The following is a 10331-nucleotide window of genomic DNA, read 5'->3' on the forward strand; positions in this document are numbered from 1 at the left end:
TATATATATATATATATATATATATATATATATATATATATATATATATATATATATATATATATATATATTGGTGGTGTCGTATTAAATCAGTCAGAAAGAAGAATAAGAGAAATAGTGAAGTTTTAGGTGAGTTTGTAATTTTTTTTAGTGAAACTGTTACAATTTTTCTAGTTTTATTTTTCTATGGTACTATTATATTACTTCATAGTTCATATTGCTTATTTGTAAACAGTAACGGGATAATGTTATTGTTTATCAAAACCAATATTATAAATGAAATTTATCCAAACTAATTAATATTTATATAATTGACTTTTTCAAAATAAATAAACAAACAAATAAAAAGTAGGAACTGCCAGTGAAGAAATTAAGGAGGAAGAGCGAGACATCAGTGAGAGAGAGTGGCTGGGAGTGTCTTCCTACTCTCTATGGCCATTATTATCAATCTTTTATCTTTTATTATTTATTTTGTTTCCCATTAAAACTATAAATACTCACGCAACTTTGTTCCATCCTACTTCAACTTCAATCCCTTCCAGAATAACCAAAAATAAAAGAGAGAAAAAATAAAACAAAAACCATTTTGTTTTGTTCACATTCTTCTGCGATTTCACATCACCAAAAACAGTGAAAAAATCCAAACAACCAACTTCTTTATTCAAATTCAGTGGGTTATGCTGTTGTTTTGAAGTTTTAAGTTCTTAGAGACAAAAATCCAGTTCATATATATACACAAACACATATACAATTTTGTAGGGATTAATCTTGGGTGGGCATAGAAAGGAAGACAGCAAAAAACTATGACGGATCGGATAACGTTGGAAGATATCAAGAATGAGAATGTCGACCTCGTACGTCCCCCTCTCTCTTCTCTATTTTCTTGATACATGCATGCATGCATATTTTTATTTTGAGTCAAAAATGTGCAATTCAATTATCAGTTTAGCCTTTTAGTTGTTCTAAATATGGTTGTAAAAACAGGAACGGATACCCGTGGATGAAGTGTTCCAACAGCTACGTTGTACGAAGGAGGGGCTATCAACTGAGGAGGCTGAGCATAGGCTGCAAGTGTTCGGCCCCAACAAGCTAGAGGAGAAAAAGGCACCCAATTAAACCCCTTCAATTCATACATATATCATTCATTTTTCCTATCCAGATTTTGTTAATAATTTTGGGTGTTGTTTATACTGTAAAACAGGAAAGCAAGCTTCTCAAGTTCTTGGGGTTCATGTGGAATCCCCTATCCTGGGTCATGGAAAGTGCCGCTATCATTGCTATTGGCCTGGCCAATGGAGATGTAAGTGTTTAAATTAGTTGATAATGTAATATAGGTTCCAATTACTGGGTGGTTACAGAATTGAACCTGATTCCGAGTGGTATTAGAGTCAGGTCACAGGGTCTAGTCCCAGCAATAATATTTAATGTGATATATGATGGGTGTTTTGCATTGCAGGGGAAGCCACCAGATTGGCAAGATTTTGTTGGGATCACAGTTTTGCTGATCATTAACTCCACTGTGAGCTTTATTGAGGAAAACAATGCTGGGAATGCTGCAGCAGCTCTCATGGCAGGCCTGGCTCCCAAGACAAAGGTGTTGAGGGATGGGAAGTGGACCGAGCAGGACGCTGCGATTCTTGTCCCGGGAGATGTGGTGAGCATTAAGCTGGGAGACATTATCCCGGCTGATGCTCGTCTTCTCGAAGGGGATCCCTTAAAGATTGATCAGTCTGCACTCACCGGGGAATCCCTGCCTGTGACAAGGAACCCTGGGGACGAGGTGTTCTCGGGGTCCACTTGCAAGCAGGGCGAGATAGAGGCGGTTGTTATAGCCACGGGGCTGCACACCTTCTTTGGGAAGGCGGCCCACCTGGTCGACAGCACCAACCAAGTTGGTCATTTCCAGAAGGTGTTAACCTCAATTGGAAACTTCTGCATATGCACAATTGCTGTAGGGATAGTGGTGGAGATTGTGGTGATGTACCCAATCCAGCACAGAAAATACAGAGATGGAATTGACAACCTCTTGGTCCTCCTCATCGGCGGCATCCCCATCGCCATGCCAACCGTTTTATCCGTGACAATGGCGATCGGGTCCCACCGCCTCTCGCAGCAAGGCGCCATCACCAAGAGGATGACAGCCATTGAGGAAATGGCAGGAATGGATGTTCTCTGCAGTGACAAAACCGGAACTCTCACCCTCAACAAGCTCACAGTTGACAAAACTCTGATTGAGGTTTTCACTAAGGATGTGGACAAGGAAACCCTAATGCTCCAAGCAGCCAGGGCTTCCAGGGTGGAAAATCAGGATGCTATTGATGCTTGCATTGTGGGAATGTTAGCAGATCCCAAAGAGGCCAGGGCAGGAATCCAGGAGGTCCATTTCCTCCCCTTTAACCCCGTCGAAAAGCGAACAGCCATCACTTACATTGACTCTAATGGGAATTGGCATAGGATCAGTAAAGGTGCACCAGAACAGGTAATTACAAATCTAATCTATGACTAATTTGTTACAATGCTTGATAACTTAGTGCTCAATTAGTTATGTGGTTTTCTATATCAGATTGTTGAGCTTTGTGAACTAAAAGGCGATGCGAAGAAGAGAGCTCTCGACACCATTGACAAGTTTGCTGATCGTGGCCTTCGCGCTCTTGGTGTTGCTCAACAGACAGTGCCAGAAAAGACAAAGGAGAGCAAGGGAGGGCCCTGGATCTTTGTTGGTCTCTTGCCACTCTTTGATCCTCCAAGGCATGACAGTGCAGAGACGATTAAACGCGCCCTAGACCTCGGTGTGAATGTTAAGATGATTACTGGTGATCAGCTGGCTATTGGTAAGGAGACAGGGCGAAGACTCGGGATGGGGACTAACATGTATCCTTCTTCGTCTCTTCTCGGGCAAAACAAGGATGAAAGCGTTGCTAGCCTCCCTATCGAAGAGCTCATCGAGAAGGCTGATGGCTTTGCTGGAGTTTTCCCAGGTAAAAATTGACTAATTGCTATATTTTTGAGTACTAATGTAGTATATGTTCATAACTACTTTCTCAACCTACCTGTTTGTATTGTAGAGCACAAATATGAGATTGTGAAGAAGCTGCAAGAGAGGAAACACATTTGCGGGATGACTGGGGATGGTGTGAACGATGCTCCCGCGTTGAAGAAAGCAGACATAGGCATTGCGGTGGCAGATGCAACGGATGCTGCCCGGAGTGCCTCGGACATAGTCCTGACGGAGCCAGGGCTGAGCGTGATCATTAGCGCGGTTTTGACTAGCAGGGCGATTTTCCAGAGGATGAAGAACTATACCATTTATGCAGTTTCCATCACGGTCCGTATTGTCCTTGGTTTCATGCTCATTGCCCTCATCTGGGAATTCGACTTCTCGCCCTTCATGGTCCTCATCATCGCCATTCTCAACGATGGCACGATCATGACGATTTCCAAGGATAAAGTGAGGCCATCCCCCATGCCTGACTCATGGAAGCTCAGAGAGATTTTCATCACTGGGATAGTTCTTGGCACTTACTTGGCAGTTATGACAGTTATCTTCTTCTGGGCTGCTCACCAGTCAGATTTCTTCACAGTACGAAACCAACCCGTTATTCGTTTACCTTTTCTTCTTATTTCCTCTGTTTGAGCATAAATAATATAATACATAAATGTGGAGTCCAACTATGAGCTTAAGCTTTTAGTTGAGATGGAGCACATGCTTCAATTTGGTATTTCATCTGCTAAAAAACCTTACCCATTGCAGGAGAAATTTGGTGTAAGATCAATCAGGGAAAATTATCCTGAGCTCAATTCAGCTCTGTATCTTCAAGTAAGCATTGTGAGCCAGGCCCTCATCTTTGTCACCCGGTCCAGAAGTTGGTCTTTCATAGAACGCCCCGGTCTGTTGCTGTTAGTTGCTTTCGTGATTGCACAGCTGGTAACCTAAGCTAATTCCCCTATTATTAAGGTTGTTTTCATATGTTGTTTCTGCTCTGCAACTCTGAACAAACTTTTTTTTTTCTATGTCAGATTGCCACCTTAATTGCTGTATATGCAAACTGGGGATTTGCTAAAATCCATGGAATTGGCTGGGGATGGGCTGGTGTGATCTGGGTCTACAGTGTTATTTTCTATATCCCACTAGACATATTGAAGTTCGTCGTTAGATATGGGCAGACTGGCCGGGCTTGGGACAATATGCTCAATGGAAAGGTAATTCAACCAGAACCGAGAACAAAAGCACCTGAATTTTTTTCTTGCCCTTTGTATTAGGCCTTACTTTCTGTCAAAAATTGCAGACTGCTTTCACAAGCAAGAAGGATTACGGGCGAGGAGAAAGGGAAGCGCAATGGGCCTTGGCTCAGCGCACATTGCATGGACTTCAGTCTACGGAAGCTGCCGAAAAAAGCCATGCAGAACTGTCCGAGATTGCTGAACAGGCAAAGCGTCGAGCTGAAGTTGCAAGGTAGAACGTGAGAGTATAATGCCTTAAGCGATTTACTAACTCGTATGCATAGAATGCAGTCAAACTAAAGCTTGATGGTTTTTTTGCAACAGGTTGAGAGAGCTTCATACCCTAAAGGGTCACGTAGAATCGGTGGTGAAGTTGAAGGGTCTCGACATAGAAACGATTCAACAACACTACACGGTTTGAGGAGGAATAACAAGAGCGAAGCCCATTTTTGATCCCTAGTTTTTGACAGCTTTTTTTTTTTCCGAAGTTTTATTGACAGTGATAATATTATTGTGAAAGGGGTTGATAATAAAATCCCAAACAACAGAGAATGTTGGGGGGACTGGGATTTTAAGTCTCTTTGTTTAGAGAGTGGTTTTAGGTAGTTTTAGATTCATTAAAAATCTCATGCCTTTTGATTTTGTAAAACAATCATCTATTCTTTCCTGCTAATAAAACGGTTTCCATTGTTTCCTCTATTCTGCTGTGTTCTTTAAGTTCTTTCTTTGAACTAAAAAAAAAAAAGAGCAGAAACATCATATTTCTTCACAATCTGTATTTACATAAAGTGAAAATAAACCTCACACAATGTTTTTTTTTTGTTTTTCATTCTTCACTAATGCTTTCTAAACCTGGTTGCCAGTTGTCAAAAGAAGAAAGTCTATTAGGTGCAATCTCTATTTTTGTCTCAGATGACGACGAGGAGGATTGTGCATCGTTATCCTTCTTGGCGTGTTCAAGGGATAAGCTATTCCTGCGAAAAGACAAACAAGAACTAACATTTCCATCGTCGTGTTGAGGTTTCTGGATTTCTCGTGCCATGGAAGACGGGAAATGCTTCAGCGCCAGGGACTGGAGTTTTCTGACGGTGCCTTTGGGGACGACATAGAACTTCTGTCCGGGCACGAGGGTGGTGTCGGGAGCAAGGATAGCTGCCCAAGGCTGCTGGAAAACATTGGGGCGTGCAACGCAGCACTTCGGGTTCCTGTTCATGATCTCACCTGCAAGAACAGGACAGTCGTGCACCTCAACGTGCCCTCCCGGATGAACAATCTTCACAACCGCGCTTTTGTTGCAGATCCACTTTGTAAGAGCCACCATGGCTTCCTTCTCCAAACCTGAAACAATTCAGCAGAGTTTCACACACCATAAATACCAATCATCAGTATCTTACAAATGAAAACCTTTGGAAATACCAGGACTGACAATGATGTTTATTCTTCCTTAATATTGGTTTCAACAATGTTTCCTTCTTTGTCTCCATAGGAAAAACCAAAAGAGTTCCATCACTAGGATTGGAATAAGACAGAATAACTAATCCAAGAATTACTGGAATCCAAGATATCGGATACCAGATTACAGAGAAAGACAACAACCTCATCAGACAAACGCCGGCTGGATCATCAAATTAGGATATTCTCGATTCTCGATCAATCTCCATCCTATGCAAGCAATACTATTATTTATTGGAGCCCTGAAATGACAAACAAGAAAAAAGTAGAACCAAAAGAGTATGAACAAAAAACATGGCTACAGAAACTCAGATAGTAGTCATCAATGAGGTCTGGTGTGGATCAAAATAGCCCAAAATCTGGAGAAGTGAATAACTCTGCTGTATATACAAATACCAGAAGCTGGGATATAAAGCAATCCCGGAACAATCCAATTCTCGATAATTAAAAGCCTGGTGGTGAATTAGTGGATGCTTTCTTTCTCAAAATTTACAATTTACAGACAAAGCCACCACAGATATCATTGTCATGTGTCACTACTCTAAATACATAGCAAAAAAACCGCATTTGAGGGATCTGTAACCAAGAATACGGGAAACACAAGATCTTCCATTGATTTTCAATCCTTTTGGGAATACAAAGTAAGTAAGGCACAGCTATGAATGACTCCTATGAGCTGGTACGGGGAGTAGAATCCACTACCCGAAGCGACCCACCGAGTTCATTTGGTACAAGTGGAATGAAGGAGTGTAGTACATCAGTTATCAATGGCCTATAGCTTGGTTCCGGTTGCACACATAACACAGCTACAGCCGCAACCTATGCAAAAACGAGCCTTTTAGTGTAAATTACAAATGAATTTATAAGACGGGTTCAAGATTCACGGTAAACAAACCTGATATAAATGCTTCACATCCATTGTGTTTCTGATAGTAGAGTCAACAATATTCGGGAGCTTTGATCGGTCAGTAAGCTGGGGCATAGCCTGCTTGATGAACAATAACGGTATCATTAATAACCTCACACTGAACGGGGACTTTTAAATTTTTAATCTAACTCGTTCTAGATTACACTAATTTTTATCTAATTTTCCTTACCCACGTAACTATTGATTGGCACTTAGTTTCTCCCACTTTCTCCACTGGCCTTTTTCCCATCAAAAGCTCTAGAAGAATAATGCCAAAAGCATACACATCACTCTTATCAGTTAGTTTACCTGCAAGCAAAGAACTCCGGTCAAGATAGAAATACCTTTCGCATTAGTTTTAAGGCAAGCAAAAGCAGAAAAAGGAAATATATTCTTTTTTTCATTAACATATGTAGCATTTCGGAAAGAAAAAAGTATTTGGAAGACTTGTGATAAAGAAAATTTTCGACATACAGTTCCTTTAAATCTTCAACAGAAAGAAATTGGCATTTCTTTATAACGAAAAACATCAAACCAAACATATATTTCCTTGTGGTTTACAAATAACAGCATTTTTGAGAAAGATAACATGATAAGCTTCACAAAGTCAAAACCACTACAAATAGTTGGAAGAACATTTAGTTCTAGATCAGGGCAGAGGTAGAGAAAAGACATATCATTCTAAATCAAGTAATCAACAACTAAGCATAATGCAATTTAAAAAAAAAAATGGAATAAGATGATCTCGGGACAAGAAAATATTATCTCTATTTCATGAACTCAACTTTAGGAAGGAGCAAAACCTCTACTTACCGTCTAAGAGATACTCTGGAGCAAGATAACCCAGTGATCCTGAAATCTTGGTTATGTTCTTGTTTAGGTTTCCGCCAGTTACAGAAAGGCCAAAATCAGAAATCTAGATCACAAAAGCTAGACGAAGTCAGAATTCTGCACAGAAACATTATATAGTTTACTTTGAAAAAGAAAAAGTACACGATATCTGTCTTCCTCCACAATTACCTTTGCATTGAAGCTGGAATCAAGAAGAATATTAGACGATTTGAGATGCCTATGGATCATAGGGGGGTTGCAACGCTCGTGAAGGTATTCTAATCCTCTGCTCAACATCAATGTTTATTACTTATTAGTCTTCTTGTTGATTTTCAGTAGTAACGAAGACAAAAAGAAACAAAGTTAACTGGCAAAACATAATTATGATAATAAGTCTACCTTGCAACATCCAAAGCAATTTTCATTCGGAGAGGCCAACTTAAAGCTGATCCACGAGAAGGTCCTAAAGTTAGTGAAAACGAAGTTAGAAATATCTTCTCATTACATTATCCCTTTTCGAATACTCCAATTTGAATATAAAGAAGAATGCATAATACCATGCAACTGAAATTCCAAAGAACTGTTCTGCATCATTTCGTACACCAAGAAACGCATATCACCATGAATGGAGTACCCTAAGAGGGAAACTATATTTTGATGCTGAATTTTACTCAACAAGTCAACCTCATTCTGCAATTCCAATTCATGGTTTAGCTATATGTTCAGAAATAGTAGATTATTAGCAATATATCTATCCCAGGTCAGTGGTACCTCAAATTCTTTAATAACCTCCTGTCTACCACCACAAAGTCTCTTAACCGCTGCCTCGAAGTCATTGTCAAATTTTGCTTTATAGACACGCCCTAGTCTCCCTTCCCCCAAAACATTTTCCTCCATAAAATTGCTAGTAGCAGCTAGTAATGACGGATATTCGAGAACAGCAACTAAGCCCTTTCGACCAGAGGCTTTAAAGGGTGTCGATTTATCCTTAACTGGACAGCATGAAAGTCCCTTGGCACCATCTACCAACAAACATTTTACACTTCAATAATGGTGTGGGAATGATATTTCCTTATCTCTTCTTTGGAAAGGGAAAAGTAAAAGGAAGAACTAAACCCCAGACTCCTTATTCATAGTTGAAATATAATTGGGGGGAATTGAAATATAACTTTATAAACACAGACAGATACCTGCATTCTGCTGGCATTTTTCATTGGATTTCTTCAGTTTACTCAACCTGTAAACCCATAAGCCAGATAACAACAGCAGAATTCCACCAAGAAGGGTAGAGGCAACAATAAGAGCAATGAGAATTTTCTTGTTTAAGTTTTGATGCTGAACTGCTCTGACATCTGTAGCCCCTATTATCAAGGAAAAAAAAAACTTTAGAAACCCATAATTAGCAGGGAACAAAATCAATAATTGACCTTAAGAAGCCAGTCAACACATAGCCTTTTTCCAGCACTCAACCCATCCCTTCCCAAAAGAGATCCCATCAAGGAAGGCAAATGTATGCCATTTGGCTCAAAAAGAAAAAACAGCACTAGAAAAAAGAAACCATCATAATATATCTGCAGCAAAGACCCAACTCAGAAGTCATAATGGCCCTGCAATGTTCATCTGAAGAACAGTACTTTTTTTTTTTTCTAATTGAAGTGAATTATCCCAGAAATTTGAATAAAGTAAGGATTCAAAAATCAAAACAATTACTCTTCTTTAGGGGCAAAAGCTTCTCCCTCACAAAATTAGATGAACACATCCATGGTAATGATGAGAAACAAAGAAAAAGCTCCACAACCCATCACTCAGTACACATGAAGCATTGTGAAATTACCTGGGGAATGGGCGCCTGAGCTTGAAGAAGCCTGAAAGATTGGTTCTTTCTCAGTGGGGAGAACTGGGTCTGAGACAGGAGGCTCTGGCCTCACATCTACAGGAGTTGAAGAAGACAATGGAGAGCTAAAAAGCGCAGCCATTACAACAAACAGGATCAGAAGCTTCAACATCTTCAAGGCTCACAAGAGACAAAGAAGAGAAACTGGGAGGTTCCGGATTTGGGACTCGTGATTGTTCTGAAAAAAATTGAAATAATCTGAGAAAATTGTTAATTCATGGGGTTCTTAAAGATTCTTTAAAGATGAAATGTAGGCGTGGCCAGGTAGATAAGTGTATCTGAGTGAGTGTCTGTTTGCATCTCAGCTTTCAGTTTTGTTTTAAGAAAGGAATTCAATTTTATTTTTTCAAGTTTTATTTTTAGAAAAGGACAAGAATGGTAATAAAAAATTTTAGTATAATTTTTTTTACCTTTCACCTACATTTATACCATTTGAAATGTTAGATTCAAATTTAAAATTTCTTTCTTAGTTAATAAATTAAAGGGAACTTCTATGGTATAGGCCGCTTATGAACTTAAGTCATGTTTGATAAAATAATTAACTTATTAGTTAATTTTAGTTTACTTCATCATTATTAACTATTTGACTTAATTAAAAATTTAATATAAGGGTTTGGCTAGCCAGTTTTTTTTAACTCCAAAATGTTAAAATTTAAAAAGCTATTCAAAGTAACTTTTTAATTAGCTTTTTGAGAAAAAAAAATTGATACTAAACAGCTATCAGCTAATAGTTAATTTACAAACACCTTTCTACAATCAGCTGTTGTTATTAACTAGTGGTACCATCTAACTCAATCAGCTAATAGTTATCAGTTAACAATCATTTACCAAATAGGGCTATTATGTATCTTCAATTTATTTACATGCATATTTAATAGTAGAAACATAAAATGTTAATTGAAATATATAATTTGAATATTATTTTTGGATCAAAAATTAAAATGCGGGGTGGAATTTGGTACATATTGATGAGAAAATGTTTTTTTTTTTTTGGTATTATTGATTAGGGGATGAATATGAAATTAG

At 38.8% G+C, this 10331-nt stretch overlaps 2 protein-coding genes across 2 annotated transcripts; one reads left to right on the plus strand and one right to left on the minus strand.

Moving 5' to 3' along the window:
• The first annotated feature begins 803 nt into the window (after nucleotides 1-803).
• Nucleotides 804-4663, plus strand: LOC115997287 (plasma membrane ATPase 4-like). Its single transcript, XM_031236819.1, has 10 exons — nucleotides 804-854; nucleotides 985-1104; nucleotides 1202-1300; nucleotides 1457-2479; nucleotides 2564-2978; nucleotides 3066-3580; nucleotides 3752-3925; nucleotides 4018-4200; nucleotides 4287-4453; nucleotides 4546-4663. Exons 1-10 carry the CDS (start codon nucleotides 804-806, stop codon nucleotides 4640-4642), a joined length of 2844 nt encoding a protein of 947 aa, XP_031092679.1. The 3' UTR covers nucleotides 4643-4663.
• A 292-nt stretch (nucleotides 4664-4955) lies between these two features.
• LOC115995762 (probable receptor-like protein kinase At1g80640) lies at nucleotides 4956-9580 on the minus strand. The gene is made up of 11 exons (XM_031234896.1): nucleotides 9246-9580; nucleotides 8602-8772; nucleotides 8183-8433; nucleotides 7969-8101; nucleotides 7811-7874; nucleotides 7601-7697; nucleotides 7394-7496; nucleotides 6771-6889; nucleotides 6569-6658; nucleotides 5818-6492; nucleotides 4956-5559 (listed from the first exon to the last, which is right to left on the minus strand). Exons 1-10 carry the CDS (start codon nucleotides 9415-9417, stop codon nucleotides 6343-6345), a joined length of 1350 nt encoding a protein of 449 aa, XP_031090756.1. The 5' UTR covers nucleotides 9418-9580; the 3' UTR covers nucleotides 4956-5559; nucleotides 5818-6342.
• Nucleotides 9581-10331: the final 751 nt, after the last annotated feature.

This window comes from Ipomoea triloba, chromosome 11, assembly GCF_003576645.1.
Source record: "Ipomoea triloba cultivar NCNSP0323 chromosome 11, ASM357664v1".
Lineage (NCBI taxonomy): Eukaryota > Viridiplantae > Streptophyta > Magnoliopsida > Solanales > Convolvulaceae > Ipomoea > Ipomoea triloba.